General features: G+C 34.7%; 1 protein-coding gene and 1 non-coding gene across 2 annotated transcripts in view; one reads left to right on the top strand and one right to left on the bottom strand.

The window, feature by feature from the left end:
- The window catches only part of Smp_197640 (voltage-dependent calcium channel), a gene marked incomplete at both ends in the record, with an annotated part of 139,292 nt that overhangs the window by 58,422 nt on the left and 60,672 nt on the right, over window positions 1-20,198 (top strand). The window contains 6 exons of the mRNA XM_018799762.1: window positions 6,742-6,909; window positions 9,134-9,193; window positions 11,239-11,382; window positions 13,578-13,718; window positions 16,436-16,510; window positions 19,030-19,103. Of these exons, the coding sequence (XP_018651519.1) occupies window positions 6,742-6,909; window positions 9,134-9,193; window positions 11,239-11,382; window positions 13,578-13,718; window positions 16,436-16,510; window positions 19,030-19,103 (662 nt within the window). The remainder of the gene's footprint in view (window positions 1-6,741; window positions 6,910-9,133; window positions 9,194-11,238; window positions 11,383-13,577; window positions 13,719-16,435; window positions 16,511-19,029; window positions 19,104-20,198) is intronic.
- Window positions 9,284-9,357, bottom strand: Smp_tRNA_00224_Thr_AGT.1.1. Its single transcript has one exon. It is a non-coding gene (tRNA).

Genomic DNA, 20,198 nt, shown 5'->3' with positions numbered 1-20,198 from the left:
CTGTTTAATTATGAGTAATATATCTACATATTTTTGATATGATAAAATTACTTACCCACTCAACACAATTCTTTAGGGCAGGGCATGAAATTCGGAAGCATTTTTATAATTCATTTAAATGAATTACTCAACATTCTAACTTCTGTTTCGAATTTATTATTTGACGATTCTTTTTGGTATTATCCCAGTAATAATTGGATCCTCTTAAAAAAAATTGAGGCTCTTCTTAAATTGCTTTTACCAACTGACATGATTATAATCTTAATTAAAAAGATTTTGTTCATAGTTTATCTAACGAAACGACTTCAATTCGACAATTATTGAATACAAAAGAACATTGGGTACTTTTATGTTTAACTTTCAAACTCCAAGACGGTGGATATACATGCTTCCTCTGAAAATTAGGATGAACTATTTTGACGCTACCGAGTTAAGGTTCTATTGTTCTCACCTCTTTAACTTTGTCAGTATTCGTATTTGTCCTTACTAATGACAACCTGAAATAAGAATTAAGAGGCTTGTAGTGAAAAGCCATCGTCAGCAATCTGCATTAATTTCTGTCAAGAAACATGGGTTATGAATAAAAAAGGCTGATGGATGAAGCATATATTAAACCAAATAAAATTGCAAATATTACCAAATGAGTTTCAATGGTCTAGTTGTCATGCGTTTGCCACAATGCCTGAAAGTTTAGAGTTTTACCTATGTTGGAGTGGTTAGTAACATTTCGTAGATGATTACCAACCTACCATGTGATAAATGTCCAGTGCTCATACAATGAAATGCAAATACATTCCAATAATATTAAAGATTCCCATTGTGAAAATTAGAACAACATATGTAAGCGAACAATTGTTTTCAAATAGATCCTCATCAGGCTTTACTCTAATATACATGAATATTTATATGAAAATGTTAGACCAATCAAGGCTATTTGAGTCAATAATCACAATGAAATAGAATACGTTACCAAGCATAATAATAGTTAAAAGTGCAAGTTGATAGTGGGAAGACAGGTGTAATGATAGTAGTAAGAATAGTAAATTATGATAACAAAAGTCTTATCAATAATTAAACATAAGAATTAAGAGGTCAAACGTGGGTAAATAGACTAGAATAGCAATCACAAAACATTAAAATCATTACGTAATAAGAAGTATGTAAGTAAATAGATAGTGAAGAATACAAACGGAAAGAGGTAGAAAATTACAAAAAAATGATAACCATAATAAAATTTTTACAAATAATAATAATGTCATTTATTAAGTTATGTCCTGCCATGGAAGGGATAGGGGGGTTACGAATTTCTTCTGTACACATAAATTGGGATGGAATATACGAATTCCTATGGCTTCTGCTATATGAAGTAGACGGGAGCGAACTCCGTTGGGAAATGATGGAGGTATACGATAGATCACTTGAAATGATTTCAATTTATCAACAATATGACCACTATCAATTAGATGTGCCAAGATAGAACTGCGTATTGTTTTTACTTGGCCCTTTCCAAACCATGCTGGTAGATGTTCACTCATTCGTTGGTTAAGTTGCCTAGTAGTACGCCCGATATAGCTATCTCCACAGGAGCAGCTGAACTTATAAATGCACATAGAGGAGGCCAACTCAGGTAACTTATCCTTCGTTTGAGTAGACATCACTGGTCGACTCGAGAAAGTCAATGCGAGATAGGCTGCGTAGAAAGTTCTACTAATTACTTTTGTTAACCTATCTTTCAGAGTATCACTAGCCAAATCCCCGTTGAATGGTAATTTCATGTATAGAGGCTTCTTACGAACAGTTGAAATCTCCGACTTCTTCCTTGTATCATACATGTACTTTTTAATGAACGCAGCAGGGTAGCCGATCTCAGTCAGTGAGTTATAGATAAATTGCAGTTCCTGACTTAAAGTATCAACAGAACAGACCTTATTTGCTCTACTAGTGAGGCATCTAACCAAGTTTCTCTTATATTGGATAGGTGTAAAGCTATAGAAGTGAGTGTATTGGCAGGCAGAGGGTCTTTTTCTATACACGCTTCTACTTAACGAGCCATTACTTGTACTTTTAACTATTATTATGCTTGGTAACGTATTCTATTTCATTGTGATTATTGACTCAAATAGCCTTGATTGGTCTAACATTTTCATATAAATATTCATGTATATTAGAGTAAAGCCTGATGAGGATCTATTTGAAAACAATTGTTCGCTTACATATGTTGTTCTAATTCCAATAATAATCTTCAAATAAGATTAATTGAGTTTCTCCTATCTTTCAGCTAGCCTCTATTCAATTTTACTTAAGGAAAGTGAACTGTTTAGAACTCAAATGATAAGAAAGTCCATTAGATACATATCATTATTATTATTATCAAAACATACAACGTAATTTGAGAGAAAATTACTGTTTTATAAAATTTATTTATGCCTATTACTGATAAGAATTTATTAAATTTTAGTTAAATAAAGCCTGAAGTTCTAGTGAGAAGCATTAACCAGTGGAGTACAACTAAGTCTGTTGTGAGATAGTAACTCACTGAAGGCAATGATGGATGTGTCGCTCAGTTTCGTGGATCAGTTGAAGCTGGACATTAACACCGTTGGATGCCGTCTCAGTAGTCTAGAGGTTAAGCGCTCGCGTGCGAGATTGATAGGTCTAGCGTTCGAATCTCTTGAGGCAAGATCGTGGACGCGCACTAGTGAGGACTCCCGCAATAGGACGAAACGGCCGCTCAGTGTTTCCAGGTTTTCCATGGTGGTCTGGCTTTAATTGGCTCATGATCTCAACTATTGAAAATAGAACTTAGTTAATTAGTTAATCATTTTGAAAATACATAGTGAAGGGGTTAGTTTTTTAACATAAAATTAACTAAATTTGTTTACAGTTTTAATATGGTTTATTATAGGAATATTTTTGACCTTTTTTTCTAGATCAGAAGAGGTTTTGTGGAGATTTCAGTATTTCATAGTTGAAATCATGAGTCAATTGCAGCTAGACCACCATTGAAAACATGTGATATTCTATCGAGATATGTTCTATTCCTTGTAAAGAAATTTGATAAAAGATTATTGTTGCGTAATCGCGCGAGGCGGGATCGTGGATGCGCACTTCTGAGGAGTGCCATAATAAGACGAAACGGCCGTACAGTGCTTCAAGGTTTTCCATGGTGGTCTAGCTTTTTTTTCTAATCATCGCAACCTTAATTTATTCTAAAAATAAGGAAAAATATTTAAAAAAATAACAAAATAAAAGAACTCCTAGGATATATTAATTATAATATAATTTTCATAGTTGAAATCATGAGTCAGTTGAAGCTAGACCACCATGGAAAACCTGGAAGCGCTGGACGGCCAACTCGTCCTATTATGGGACTCCACAATACCCTTTTCTGTTTATAATATAATTGGCAAAAATCAACAAAATTCGTATTATGTAATCAAAAAAAGAAGAAATAGGAAAAAAAAGAAAAGAGAATTTGAAGAAAAACATACACATGTTAATCATATTTTATTGATTTTTTCTAAATAGTTAGTATTCTATAAATATTCATTTGTAAACAAACAAGCAAACAAACTCACCTATTATTGTTTATTTGAACCTTCTCATTGATGTTTATTACTGCAACTGGATGAAACGCGTGTCCTGGATTTTACTACTAGCTACTATCCATCTCTACAAACAAACAAACAAACTATTTATGATATCTTAAATAGATAGATATAATCTTTGAAGATGAATTTTTTTGTTTTTTTTTGGAAAGAAATTGTTTATTATTATGACTAGACATTGATAGTTGATGATAATAGGTCATATGTGACTTATATCAAATTGGTTAAAAAATTGATAGATGAATGATATCTGTAAAACAAAAAACGAAAAAAAAAGAAGAATACAGTACAAATGCATTCGAATACATAGTAAACACATGTTGTGATTTCATATAGTTGAGATCGTGAGTCAATTGAAGCTAGATCATCATGGAAGACCTGAAAGCGCTGAACGACTGTTTCGTCCTATTGTGGGACTCATCAGCAGTGTGCTTCCACGATCCCGACTCGAACCCAGGAGCTACCAGTCTCGAGCCAGAGTACTTAACCGACAGACCACTGAGCCGACTGAAATGCAACGGTGTTAATGTCTAACTTCAACCGATCTACGAAGTTTGAGCAACCATTCACTAATGTCATCAGTGAGTTGATATCTCCCAACAGACCTGGTTGAACTCCACTGGTTACTGCTTCCCACTAGAAAGCCAAGAAATACCTCATGGATTCAGTCACTAGTGAGCATATGATCATTATCAGAAGAGGGTTTTGTGGAGATTGTTGTCATATGTTTTGTTCCCAGTAAATAAATTTAATAAAAGGTTATTGTTGCGTAATCCCTTTTTCCTTCTCAAGTATTACATATATTACATACTGTTAAACGATACTATAATTCATTTCTATTAGGTGAAAAATTTGAATATTACTGAAAGTTATCACTGATCAGATCTATATTATCTATGCCAGTTGAGGTAGTAATAATAATTATATTACATTTGTAGAAATGAACGGAATTTACGTTAAATAAAAAAAACTGGACTCGGTAGCTAAGTGAATAACGTGATCGCGTTTGAAGTGAAAGGTACTGGGTTCGAGTCCCGAAGTGAACATCAACTCTGAGATGCAGGTACATCCAGATGATGAGTCCCAGACTAGACGAAGCGTGCGTCCTGGATTCCACTGCTAGTCACTATCCATCTTTGCTTATAAAGCATGTGACTTCAGGCAATATCGAGGCAGTCCACATAGGATGCACATATGCCAACAAGAAACTGATCAACTGCAGTCCTAAATATTAATGGGAAGATACAAGTAAACAACAACAAGTGAACAAAAAACTGTTTTTTGATCAAATATTATGGAATTATAATACTTGAGATCATGAATCAATTGAAGCTAGACCATCATAGAAAACCTGGAAGCACTGAATGTCCGTTTCCTCTTATTATGGGACTCCTCAGCATGGAATTATTCAGTTTTAAGAGACTGACAGAATCTCCATGAAATTTACTACATATGGTTTTAAAATAACAAAAACCGCCTTAATGTAAATAAGACTAACACATATAAGTGAACAATATTGCTCTCAATTAAGTCTTTATCAGGATTTACTCTAATATACAGTAGAATTGATAAACACGTATAAAAATCTTAAACCAATCAAGGCGGTTTATGAGTCAGTGATAACAATGAAACAAGTTACGTAACTTGAGATAATAATTAGAAAGTACAAATTGAGAGCATAATGACAGGTTAAACAGTAATGATAAGAAAAATAAAAGCTTTGATTGATATTTCATAAAAAGGAGGTAGATCAGAAAAATGTGGAAAAATAGACATTGAGATAATATTCATGGAAGATTAATGATCTTATAGAATAAGAAGCGTTCTCATAATTATACAGTCTAGAGTGTATTTAAGAAAAAGGTAGTGAAGAACGACAAACAAACAAAGGGTATGAGTGATAATGATAAATTTTAAAATCGTTCACGAGGCCTAATTTCCCCAAGGAAGAGTGAAAGGTATTACAAATTTTCATGAACATGAAGACTTAGATTATTAGCTTGAACCTGAATAAGTTCTATCATAGGTAAAAGACAAGATCGAACACCAACAGGAAAAATAGTGGGTAAGCGACAATTTTTCCTGAATGATTTGGTTCTATCTACGACATGATCACTATCAACCAAATATAATAGAAGAAAGCTATGTATCATTTTAGTCACATCGTTTCCTAGCCACGAAGTGAGATGTTCACTTACTCAGAGGCTCAGTTATACGGTTACTTTGTGCTTGCTGACTATGTTTACCTATGTCGTCGATTTTGTTTCTATCATAGATTCACAAACTGCCCTGATTGATGTAATATTTTCATAAATGCATTTTGATATGACCTGCCGACTAAAATTGAAGTATCTCTGCTTACATATGCTCGTATATACACAGGTTCGTTTTGTAACTGAGGCTGAATATTATCTAACTATATATTGACTCAGATTATTTAGATTAGTGTGAGAAAAACGACTGTAGAAGAATGTGAATCCGTTTGTTTTGTGATTCCTCATTAGTTGTTTACAACCTAGAAATAAAGGTACTCATTAGTAAAGACAGTGTACGTATATATAACTAATATCAGCAACATTTTCATTCAAGTTGAGTTCAACTTGCAGATAAAAATTAATAGAAAACAGTTATTCTAGAGGAATTAAAATAGTCATTCAAATGTCTGATTCTGTTTGTGTATTCCAGAAGAGAAATCTGGGATGAGCATGGAATCGGACTATATAGAAATAAGAGTTTTATATTATAGTTTATATGATGCTTAGAATAGATTAGCCTTATAAAGCCCAGATAAGAAGTAAGAAATAAATTAATAAATATGGTCATGGAAAAAGTGTTACATAAAGGATTCATGAAGATGAAATCACTAAATTAAAGAAATATGAGATGCAGGTACATCCAGCTGACGAGTCCCAAATAGGACGAAACGTGCGTCATGGATTCCACTACTAGCCACTATCCATCTTTGCTTAAAGAAATGTTAGTTTGTGTCATAAAATCACGGCTGGATTGCTTTGCAGATCAACCATTAACCAATGAAACTAGGATCTGACCATGGTGAAATATGTATTCTAATTTCCTTTCATTCCCTTTTTGTTCTCAATTAATTAATGTTTTTTCCTCTATACTTTGACAGATTTTGTTCACTATACTGTTCAATTTTGAAGCTGTTTTTAAAATTTGGTGTTTAGGATGGGGTAATTATTGGCATAGATCATTATTCAAATTTGAATTATTTCTTTGTATCGGTACAACAATTCATTGTATACCAATATTATATCGTACAGAATTCACATTCTTATCTGTAAGTTATTTATAGTGTAGTTTAAAACTAGATATGAGTTTTTTAAATACACACTTATCAGTTTCTGAGTTGTTTAAGTCACTTGCTATCACATGCACTATGATTGGAGATAGGTTTGAGGTAAATCCAGTACCAATGTTTCTTGTAAGTTGGTTTTCATCAACAAAGCATACATGCAATCTTGAGAGAATCGATATTCGCCGAGTGAATTACAGCTCGTACCATTTAGTATCACAGTGTCAGACGTTACATCTAAGCCACTCAGACAACGACTGACTACCTGTAAGACTGAGGTATTCACAAATTGATTGATTACTCTTAGAAACGCTACACTAAACGATGGCAATTACTTAAAAAGTTTGTTACGTATGTTACATTTTTTGGTTCACAAGTACTGTTATTATCATAGAGACTAGAAATGTATTTAACATTATAGGAAACATAATTATATTTAGTGAACTCGTAGCAACTGAGCTTCATCTGATTTATGATTATAAGGTTATAAATTCAGTATACGAAAAACTTGAAAACATCATTGAGGATTGAAGTTTATGGAATGTAAACTAATTAAAAATATACTCTCTGATCATTTCAATTCTAAATATATATCATATATAATAAAAAACGCTGACCTACTGATTTCAGCATTCAGCTTTTACTTACTTACTTATGCCTGCTACTCCTAATGGAGCATAGGCCGCCGACCAGCTTTCTCCAACCCACTCTGTTCTGGACCTTCCTTTCTAATTCTTTCCAACTTTTGTTCATTCTTCTCATGTCTTTCTCCATTACTCGGCGTAGTGTGTTCTTTGGTCTTCCTCTTCTCCTTCGACCTTCAGGATTCCATGTGAGGGCTTGTCTTGTGACGCAATGTGTGTCCTATCCACTCTCAGTGTTTCTTCCTGATTTCTTCCTCCGCTGGAATCTGATTTGTTCTCTCCCACAGTAGCTTGTTGCTGATAGTGTCTGGCCAACGGATCCAAAGTATCTTGCGTAGATAATTGTTAATAAACACCTGTATCTTCTGGATGAGCATTCAGCTTTTAATAAATTTTAATGTGATTGTACATTATTTCTCAAGTATATATTTATGTACTCGGTTTTGAGTCAGTTCTTTTTATGAATTGCTGCAACACTTATTAACTCAGTACATAAACTACAGCAGAGGTATAGGGATTTACATTTTTTACTCGATAATTTGTAGTCAAGTGACTGAATCATTTATTCGTCGAGCCATTAACATTTATAGAATAAATAACAAGCATACACTCTTGTTTCATCTCATTAAGGTGGAACACATATTTCTAACCTCCATTCAGTGAATTTGGCCCCTACACTAAATAAAGACCAAAAATGGAGACAAAATGTAATACCAATTAATAAGAACATAACATCACTTGAAGCACTTCACTGATGAACAAGTCTTGATCCTAGAAAGTCAATACTAAGTAAACTATGTAAAGGAGATTGTTATCTGATTTCACAATAGTCCATTAGACTGCTGTAATAGATTGATTTGTATTGCTTTAACATAGATTTTCACTTCCATTAATGAAATGTAAGTATACTAACATTCTTTATAGATAGTACAGATGAAGATTCACATCTGTCATTCACTGAAGTTTAGCAACCCATTGAGTTTTGAATCAACAAACTGTAAACTGTATCTACATTCCATTTTAACCACTATGATTTAAACTGTCGTACTACTTATTTATTGCAGATAACAAATAGAACTATTTATTTTTTTCGGATAAGTATAATTTATGGGGATTGATTATTTTTTATTTTGCATTTGTCGCCAACTGATAGTATTGGGGGCGGTATGAAAGAGCAGGGAGAATCAGACATCATTCTCATGCTACTATGTTACACCTCGGTAGTCCATGCCTACAACAATATAAGTGATCGAACCCAGGACGTTCAGGTTTTGCAGTGAACACAACCACTAAAACTGTTGAGTTGATTTGCAAAGTGGTGTAGTCTCGATATCAGTCATTTTGAGATATAACATGACTACCATTCAATGTAGCTGGTCACCACTGTTTCACTCCTAACATGCCCAAACTCCAGTGATCAACATTTGACACTAACTTCAGGAACATATTAAAGCTAGTTACTAGTGAGCTTACTATTTATCTTTTTATACAATCTATCTGCTTGATTTATCACTTTATCTGTATTAAAAAAATATGATTATTAAACTAAATTATGTTCTTTACAGGTTTTAAGAATTGTACGTCTGATTAAAGCCTCTCCAATGTTGGAAGACTTTTGTTTTAAGGTAAAAAAATCTTTTGAAAATAGAGATTTCAGTGTTTTTTCATTATATATATATATATCCTCCATATCGGGACGTACCTACATCTAAGTTGATATTCGCTGAGACTCGAACCCAGAACCTTTGTGTTACTAACTTCAACGTGCTACACACTGAACTACTAAGTCCCTCTGTAAAAGCTAGTGACCATCGGAACTCAAAAACCTAGTGGATAACAAATTGGGATTTAGAGTATTAGGTTCTGAAGATAATTCTCAATGTTACTTCTAACTGTCCAGTTCCAAATAAAATTAAATGCTCATCTTGGATTTTGCCTCTAGACACCAGACAATTTAAAAAAAATTGCGATTAATTGTCATTTCTGAAGCCATCCTTTCAGGATGGAATCCCTAACATTAATAATGGAAAAGTATAAGGCCTTAGAAATTGTTAGTAAAAGTCAACACCTGTAAATATTGAAACGATTAATATATAATGTATACTTCAACTACAGTTTTGTGTGAATTGAACCATATGGTGAAAGAAACAATAAGATAATTTGTGACTTTACACTACAGATTGACTTTATCTAAGCTAATAATAATGTAATTAGTAGTCAGATAAAATGTATATCAACATAATGTGATTTAAGCAAGAGAGATAAGAGAATGTGGGAAATTCATTATACTAATGATTACTGAATAAGATAATTTGAAGTAATGAAGATGAAGAAGGATGTAGTGAAAGGGAATACTATTCAAAAAAACAATGGTTCAACTTAAAGTAATATTTTATGATGCTTTCAATAATAATGATGACCGTTTTTATTTATTTTATTTAAACACATAAATATTGGTACAAAGGGGCACCAAATATACATGCGCCGCACTAATCTCATTTCATTTGTGTGAGGGGTGGGATACTGCACAGGTGCCCAAACTGAATCAGGTGGTTTTCTTAGGGGGCCACATTCGGAGCCTTTGACCTAAAGGTCTAATCCAAAAGGCAGTGGAGCATCGTGAGGAGATGCAGTCCCATTGTAGCCGGTGCCCAAAGATTGATTCATACGCCATTCGTCCCCTCAGGATACTGGAGCCCATGTGTACCATTGGTTTGGAATTAGGTTTTTCCAGCTCCCCTAGATGGATCCTCCACATCCATCAACCCGGTTAAAGCGCCGGACATTCGCTTTTCGTCCTCTCAATTTAGTAAACAACACTTCCGCCACGAGAAGGCAGTGAGTAGGACTTCCCTGGCAGAGAAGTGGCCGTGTGAGAGCAGTTTGAGATGGAGAGCAGACCCCTCACTCTCGGCCGTATCAGGGTATTCGGGGGCAATGATGACCGTACTAAAAATGATTAGAAATTTACTTCTTTTCATTATGGTCCTCTACTGGCTGGGATGACAGTAGGCTGGAAGAAGATAAAGAGTGATCTTATCAAGTTACGTCTTCAGTTCATGATGTTAATAATTGTTGGTTTGATCTACATCAGGATATCCAAACTTCTAGAATGAAGGTTTGCATAACAATTATAATCTATATTTATAGATGCTAAGTGATGTTGCTCCAAAATCTAACATTGACACAGGTGTACACATTGTTTATTATAAAGTAGGTTTTGAGATCTGGGTAGTTCTATAGTTTTCAAGTTTCCATACGTCATACTATGCTAACTACTAACTTGGTGTGAATACTCTGACGTGACTATTATAATCCAGCTGAAAAGCCTCAAGACAAGACGAAACACCCCTCCAGGATTCTATGGCTAGCCATGTTCCACTTATTTTACATAAACTCGTGTCGTAATAGCTATATCAAACCAATGCTCACACATGTACAAATGCCGACCAAAACTGACAAACTTTCAGTTAAAGTATCATAAACGGGATAATCTAAACGATTGCAAGTTAAGTAATTATCACGATAGTTTTCTTCTTTTGTGTGTCATTACAGAATTAGACAACATAAAATACTACTCATCTGTGCCACACATCAGGTTATCTAGTGACTGACCTTTACATACACAAGCACTCCAATCTAACTGAATCGTTTTTTTACTTGTATTCAGATATTTGGACCAGCTAAAAAATTGGGCAGCTTAATTTTATTCACTACATGTTTCTTAATAATCACGTCAACGTTTAGTTTACAGTTATTTTGTTGCTTCCAAGTATTCGAACCAACGTTTGATAGATTCTCTACATTTCCGAAGGTAAACGAATTGATTTTAATATCTATATATGCAATGGTGTTTAATTACCTTGCATATATATGAATAAAATGTGTTTCGGTCTATTAATATAACCTCAAGATCACTGAGACGGCATTCGGCAGTGTTAATTTCTAACTTCAATCAATCCATGATCTTGCAAAACCATTCATCCATTGCCTGAAGGGGATAATTGTCTCACACGTGACATGTATTGGACTCCACTAGTCAAGCTTCTCAATAAAGCTTTAGGAGTTAATCTTGAAGCTAGTGACTAGTTCACACATGATTGTTGTCAGTAAGACGATTTCTGGAGATTGTAGCATTTTCACCATTGAAATAATTAGCCGATCTAAACTAGACCATCATTGAAAATTTGGAGGCAGCAGACGGCCGTATCATCCTAATGTGGGACTCCTGACTTAGATCGACTCGTAATTTCAACTTTGAAAATACTACAATCTGTACAAATACTCATACTGATAACAACTGGCGTAATGCTAATTTGCATGGTATTTACTCCTCAATATTACAGTCTTCTGATAGTCCTTCAATTGTCATCGTAATCAATCTGTCATGAGTAAAATATGGTAAGAATATTACTTAGTTTTGCGTTGAGATAGATTGATATGTGGTAAAGATTATGAACTAGATGTAATCAAAACTAATCGATCAAAATTTATTACTCACAGCCATCAGGTTTTAATGTTCCTTATTCAAGTAAGATAGTGGCTACCAGTAAGTTCCAGGATGCACTTGCACTCTAATCTTGATGTTCTTATTGAGATTTGAACTAAGTATTTTTCATGTCGAACATCAAAACTTTATGGGACAGAACGACTTACCTAAATTCCATTACTTATCCCTATATAACTTTAAAAAATCTTGAGTTTACAATTGATTGATCACTGGGTGGTGATCAATGTCATGTGTGTCAAGTCCTTCTTAGTACTGATCGAATGCTATCGATCAAGTTGCAATGTGGCCACCAGTCTAGGTGGCTCGACACTGCGTCCACTATATATATTGGGATAAGATGGTGGTTGGAGGTGGTCAACAGGAAACCCTGGACCCGGGTTTTGTGCTACTTGGCACTCGTCAGCAAGGTGTACCTGTAATCCTGAGGGAACTGATGCTCCATGGTGGATTCGATCCCGTGTCATTCAGCTTCACGGACAGAGACGTTACAACTGAGCTATTCGGGTCGCGACCGACCTCCTGTAGGACTGAGATGTAATCACAATTGATTGATCACAATTGACTTGACACACATGACATTGATCAACACCTAGTGATCAATCAATCAATCAACTGTGAAGTAAATAATTAATTTGCAAACTATCAATCAATTGTCTCAATCATGACTGTTCCTTCTGCAAATATCAGTCCATCGTCTCCAATTATTATTGTACATGCATTTTCATACCAATTGCGTTTCCTTTCCGTTCTTCTAAGTGGAATACATTTAATGCCCTACCATCTTCATATACTACTTACGTGGATATAAGTAACCCACACCACAATAGTTCTTAACATCAATAACAAGAATGTAAAGTTTTTATTTTTTTATTTATTTAAACACAGATATAATTGTACAAAGAGGCACCAGATATATATGCGCCACACAAATCTCATTTGATTTGTGTGAGGGCTGTGATACTGCCCAGGTGTCCAAACCGAAACAAATGGTTTTCTTAGGTGGCCACACCCGGAGACTTTGACGTAAAGATCTGATCCACAAGGCAGTGAAGCATCATGAGGAGATGTAGTACCATGGTAGCCGGTGACCAACGACAGATTCATACTCCATTTGTTCCCTTAGGATACTGGAGCCCATGTGCACCATTGGTTTGGAATTAGGGTTTTCCAACTCCACTAGGTAAACTTTCCATGTCCACTAACCCGGTTGAAGCACCGGACATTCGCTTTCCGTCCTCTCAATTTTGTAAACAACAATAATGCCACGAGAAGGTAGTGAGTAGAACTTTCCTGTGAGAGGGTTTATACGCGTGGCCAAATAAGAGCATTTCAAGAGGGAGAGCGAACTCTCCTCACTCTCAGCCGTACCAGAGCATTTTTTTAAATATGCAATGTTTATAGGAAAACATATTTCAAACATAACATTTCATATGGAACATTAATTAATACAATTTCTTCGTTTTACTTCTTCTTCTTCTTTAAACATTATATCATTATAGGCATTTATGTCAATGTTTCAAATACTTACACAAAAAGGTTGGGTTGCTGTTATGCATGATACAATGGATGTTGTAGAAAATGAAGCTGTTACAACAGGAGTAGCAATTTATTTTGTATTTTATCATTTAGTTGTAACATTGGTAAATAATTTAATTACTTTTTTATTTATTTATTTATTTGTTTATATGCATAATGTAAATGAATCATTGATAGTGTTCGGGTCTTGTGGGGGTTTCATGTAAGTATATTGTGTAGAGAGATGATTCCGTAAAAAACACATAAAATGTAATAATATTTAATAAACAAAGTAATTGGTAGCAGTTAGTAATAAACGGAGCGTGATAATAAGATCATCCTGGGACTCCTCAGCAGTGCGCATCCATGATCTCGCACTCGCAAGATTCGAACACAGGACCTACCAGTCTCGCGCCAGAGCATTTAATCGATAGACCACTTAGTCGGCATCCAACAGTGCTGAAGATTCCTATAATAGGAGGAAACGGTCGTTCAGTGCTTCCAGGTTTTCCATGGCGATCTAGCTTCAATTGACTCATGATTTCAACTATGAAAATACTAAAATCTCCACAAAACCCCTTCTCAACGATTTATTTTGCCAACATACTGTTACATGTTCATTATGATATGAATTTTTAGTGTTCCATCATTCAATGTACCATATTCATTCGTGTATATATATATATATATATATATATATATAGTTGTTAAATGAAACTATATAAATGAAACTATATTTTATCGTTTACATCGCCATTTGGTCTGATTCAGATATCCAATCAAAATCAAGAATCATTCATAGACTGTTTCGTTCCATCGCTAGACTGTTCAACAGTGAGAGTATATGACCTTTATGAACATCATACGAGCACACAAATTATGGAAAACTGAGCCAGCATCTAATGTTTTACATATTTAGTATCAATCACTGTGATACTAAACAATCGTCCTTTGTGAATAACTTCCTTATATCCGACGCGGTTACTTTTTTTCCGCCCTCTCTTTCTACTGTCGATTATTTTCTCGTATTACTTATCATCTTCAAATAAGTCCAGTGATTATAAGTGTTCTGTTTCGCATTTTCTGTAAAGAATCACATCACTTGATAAGCGTCAATCAATTAAATTTAGCCTATGTTTAATTTAAAATCAGAGACGAGACGAATGTGGAAAACCGTATTTTTATTTTAGTTTTGTTCAAGTAAGTTCAGAATGTCGAGGACTTAAAGGACAAGTAATGAAACATCAATTAATAAAACAAAACTGTTATTAATTGATTATTTATACTTTCATCATTTAGTTTCCTAATTGCATGAAAATACTATGCCGTCATAGACTTCAACAGTTATCGCTCTTATGACAGATTATTCAGCTATGACTTAGGATGATTCTTTTTCACCCAACATCACTATGTTTACTTTATAAACCGTTAGTGACTGGTACTATCTCAAGCCCACATAGATTATCCTAGCTTCTGAATGAAGTCATTTATTCATTTTTCTCAAGCCACATTTGGACTTAATCGTTTATTTGCTTATTGACTCCCGACTTTTTATATGATCGTGTGTTAATTGCTTGCCCTATTCCTTACGTGGTTGTAACTTATTCTTGGTTTGACTATAAATATTGAGTGACCCTCGATAAAAACGAGTTAGCTCACTCATCTTCTCCGCTTCGCGTCACTTCGTCTCGTTCCGCTTCGCTTCTTTCACTTCGTTTCTTTGTTTGTCTGTCTGGATCTACAAGTATATGAAATAAAAGCATTTAAAAATTCATTCTCGTATTTGGCCGATTCTATTCCATTATTCCATAACGCAAACTAAGTCGATGTAATATGCAGGAGTTGACGGCCGGTGTATTTAGATATCAATGAGCATACGATTTAAATGGAGTCAGATACAGGGCCAATAGACACTACATAACTTTATCCCTCCAGTTTACAACTTTTGAGCGAAAGTATACATTCGTAATAAGTAACTTGTGGTCTTTTATCTTTGCAAAGCGTGGTTTTCACCAAGTATGCTCAATGGTCATCCTCTCTTCCTTACATAGCGACTGATCAGTCAGATCACTTAAGATCGCTAATCACTAGTCATGACAATCAAGTAGACCCTGATTAGCTAGTCTGTAGTAATAAATTTTAAAATGAAACCTTATTTTCAAAATATGATGATCATAGGTAGCTTATATCGACTCATGAATTCAACTACTAAATCACTACAAAGTCCACAAAACCCAGTATCAGTTTCATATTTAAACTGAAAGAAATTATTCATCATATGATCAGAATCACGGTAACGTAAATAATTATTTTCGGTTGTGATGTATTTTCTGAAATGGTTGGTTTTCTTGTGACGTATTGATTGTCTTTCTAGACAATATCACCAGTGCTTGCTTCAAAGAGAAGTGAACTGTTTGATAAGTGAATATGTGTTAAATCAGCCTATTATGATGACGTTGTATGTGAATGGTTGTCTTTGTTAGTTTAGGGTGAACAAATCACGTAGCGATAGGTCAAGAAAGCCAAACACTCAGCAGGAATGCTAAGACATATAAAGCTGATAAAACCATTAAGAAAACCATCTACAAACAAGGTTATCAGAATAGGCAGATTTAACTCATGAATTAACTAGATAACTTACTTCTACTTGAGGTAAGCTTTGATGAGATGGTTCAGAACGACAATGAAAACTTGTCAATTAAACCACCACCGATCCATACACAAAATACAACCAAAAGCATCTCCACCTAAGCTGTAAATTTTTTCTGTCATGTCAATAAATGATCATTTCTACTTCTTATCAAATACCGTTCGTGATACCATTTCTTTCTTGTTTAAATAGATCGTTCTTAGTTTGTTTGTTGCTGTCATCTTGGATAATTTGGAACTGGATGAAGATATTAAAAAATTAAAACAAGTACGTTTATATATGCAGATATTTCTGTCTTAGATGTTAATTTGTATTTCAATCTGAATAGTGTATTGCATTTTCTAAAAAATGTGTGTTTTAGCGAATTTTCTGTGTATGAAGTAAACAAATCAAATTTTGATGAATAGTGGCTAGCAATGAAATCCAGGACGCGCGTTTCGTCCTATTTGGGACTCGAGCCAATACGCACAGTATGCACATATGCCAATTAGAGACTGACCATTTGCAGTCCTAAACATCAACGGGAAGATTCAAACAAACAATACCAAGTGAATTTAAACTTCACCCCATTGCACAAGCAAGTGGCTATCAGGACTCAGTGGCCGAGTGGATAACGCAATGGCGTTTGAAGCGAAAGTTACAGGTTTGGAGTCCTAGATTGAACATCCGCTCTGAGATCCAGTAATGCAGCTGACGAGTCCTAAATGGGACGAGACGCGCGTCAAACTGGATTCTACTGCTATCTACTATCCATCTTTGCTTACAATGCTTGTGAATTTACTCTATATCGAGGCAATACGCACCGTATGCACATATGCCAATTAGAGACTGACCATTTGCAGTCCTGAACATCAATGGAAAGATCCAAACAAACAATACTAAGTGAATTTCAAACCAACTCTTGCTCAAGACAAACTATTTTAGTCATTCAAGTATCACTAACATGATAACTGATCATGTACAAGATCGAAAATGACCTGAATTCTTTTGTCGACTGGCAATAATTAATCATGATAGCCAGGCTTTGATTTCATGAATTCATGGGTGACCTATTCGACCCATATCCAATAAACAATGATCATTTAAATAAATTTATTCATGCTTGTTTTTTGTTAGATATGTTGTAAGTATAATAATTCATCGTACAAAGTGACTCATATTTAGTGACAAATTAATTTGTCCTTTCACTAAGGGGTTAGACGGCAATAAACTTGAGTTTGTAGTTCGTTATCGCTCAGCAACAAAAACTGTCTATCCAGGAGATCGGTTACAATGAATAAAATCTCATAGTCTTTTGTTATTTCTAACAAGGGATGATAAAGACTTGCAGTTTTAACTTTTGATCTGAAATCTATCCCATAATTCAGGTAAAATCAGTTGCCAAAGTCTCCCACTTCAGAACCATTATTAGTCTATAGCGTATCAACCACGTGCACTCAATGGGTGACTGATATCAAATACCTCGTGAAGAAAGCAAGGGTTCAGTTTATGGAAGCTTTATGAGAAGGTTGGAGGGATTTAATAAAAGCAATAGAGTAGCACAATGAGGCAAGCGACAAATATTCTGCCTAGAGGGGCATCGGTTGGTGGTGGTTATAGAAAGAAATTTTCTGATTACATAATGGGTTGGCAATAATATGTTTATAGACGTACTACTTTAATAATATGTGTATTTATATGCGAAGTGTATACACAAATGGGATGATCACGTCCGCCTCGCTGTAAAAATATGCGGCGGACCAAATAAAAGCAAACAGAAAAATGACTTGACTAAATGTTAAAATGTAAATCCATTAAAAGTCAGTGTAAGTACATAACTGATGTTATTACGACAATTAATTACGTGAGTGTTCAGAATTCAAATCTATGGAATTAGTCTCAATCTCCAATTATATAAAATTTTAAACTCAATGATTTCACGATGTTCAATACATATTATCGAGAACAAAGAATTAATCAAGAGGTAAAGTATATATCATCACTGATCATTTAAAACTATATAATATTACCAGAAAAGTCACATTACAGTTTTCGGTGTAGTTTTCTTCAATAAGCTGGATGGTTTGGTCGTGGAGCCTACATCATTATTCTAAACGACATCACTAGCACAAACTACAGATGAAAGTGGAATGTTCTAAATTTTGTGCTGATGTTTTCGTTCAGAAGAACGATGAAAGCTCCACGACCAAATCATGCAGCTCAGAAAACAAAATACCACCAAAATCATCCACTTGAGCTCAAAATCTTCACGAATACAGTTTTAAAAATAATGTTTTATAATCAATAGGGGATAAAGTTACAAATTGGATGGGATTGAAATGTTAAAAACATTTACACAAATTATTTTGACACTATGCATTTCACTCATATCTACAAGATAAACGATTACAATTCTTTACATTCCAACTGATGTATATGTCATTTACATTGCTAATGTATTCTGTTTAACACATTACTGGTAGATTGTAATATCGACAGAGTTATGCATATTCACAAGTATGAAGTTTGATAGTAGTCAGTTATGAAGTTCATTTATTGATTTATTTAAACACATAAATATTGGTACAATGGTGGGGGGTACCACATATATATATGCACCACACTGCTTCGGTCTGGGCACCCGAACAGTATCACAGCCCACACATAAATAAATGAAATGACGATATCTACTGAACAGTTATGAAGACAGATTATAGTATTTTATTTTATGTCCAGTGTAACAATTTTTCCTATTTATTAGTTAATAGTTTTCCTTTATTACAACTTTAGTTTTTTTTTCTTTCAAGTTAAAACTTAGAGAAATCAGTGCTGAAACACAACAGAAATTACCTATGCGTCTTAGAGTATTTGAAAAGTTCCCGTAAGTTAATTGTATATAATTGAGCAAAGTGTATTAAGAAATTCATATTTTAAATTATACTAACTTTCACTAAAATTTCTAATTATTGGAAGGGGGGTTTTATGTAGATTTTAGTAATTTTATATCGTTGAAATCATGAGTCAATTGAAGCTAGACCACCATGGAAAACCTGGAAGCACTGGACGGCCGTTTCGTCCCATTGTGGGACTCCTCAGAAGTGCGCATCCACAATCCCGCCTCACGAGATTCGAACCCAGGACCTTCAAGTCTCTCGCCAGAGCACTTAACCGATAGACTACTGAGCCGGCCGTCATCCAACGGTGTTAATGTCTAACCTCAACCCATCCACGAGATTGAGCGACACATCCACCAATGTCTTCAGTGAGTTACTATCTCCCAACAAACCTGGTTGAACTCCACTGGTAACTGCTTCTCACTAGAACTTCAGGAAATACCTCTTGAAGCCAGTCACGGTCGTTCAATGCTTCCAGGCTTTCCATGGTGGTCTAGCTTCAATTGATTCATGATCTCAACGTCAAATTATATTAACATTAGTTTCTCTGAGATAGGTGATTTATTCTTTAAACTGTCATTGTCTTTCTGAACAACGTTATCAACAAAAGCGTAGAAAGAAGTGAACACTTTAAATTTCAGTTTATTCTGTCGATGTTGGTCGTGATTAATTGTAGTCAATCTTTCTGTTGTCTCATTGTGGGGATATTTATATAAATTATCCTCAAGCCCTTAATTCCCTTTCCTAATCTGGTAGTTGTTTACAGTTGAATGCCGGCTCAGTGGTCTATCGGTTAAGGGCTCTGGCTCTGGTAGGTCGTGGGCTCGAATCTTGCGAGTGTGGGATCGTGGAAACGAACTGCTGAGGAGTCTCATAATAGGACGAAACGGCCGTCCAGTGCTCCCAGGTTTTCCATGGTGGTCTAGCTTCAATTGACTCACGCTTTCGAATATGAAAATACTAAATCTCCACAAAACCCCTTCTGATAATTATTGTATTTTTAATTGGTTGATAAATCACATTTATTTCTTTCTGTTTATTGATTACTAATTAATTTAAGGATCAAACTTTTAGAAATTCTC

Source organism: Schistosoma mansoni, chromosome 3 (genome assembly GCF_000237925.1).
Source record: "Schistosoma mansoni strain Puerto Rico chromosome 3, complete genome".
NCBI lineage: Eukaryota > Metazoa > Platyhelminthes > Trematoda > Strigeidida > Schistosomatidae > Schistosoma > Schistosoma mansoni.
The sequence above is the reverse complement of the archived record's forward strand: the minus strand, read 5'-3'. Positions and strand labels throughout refer to the sequence as shown.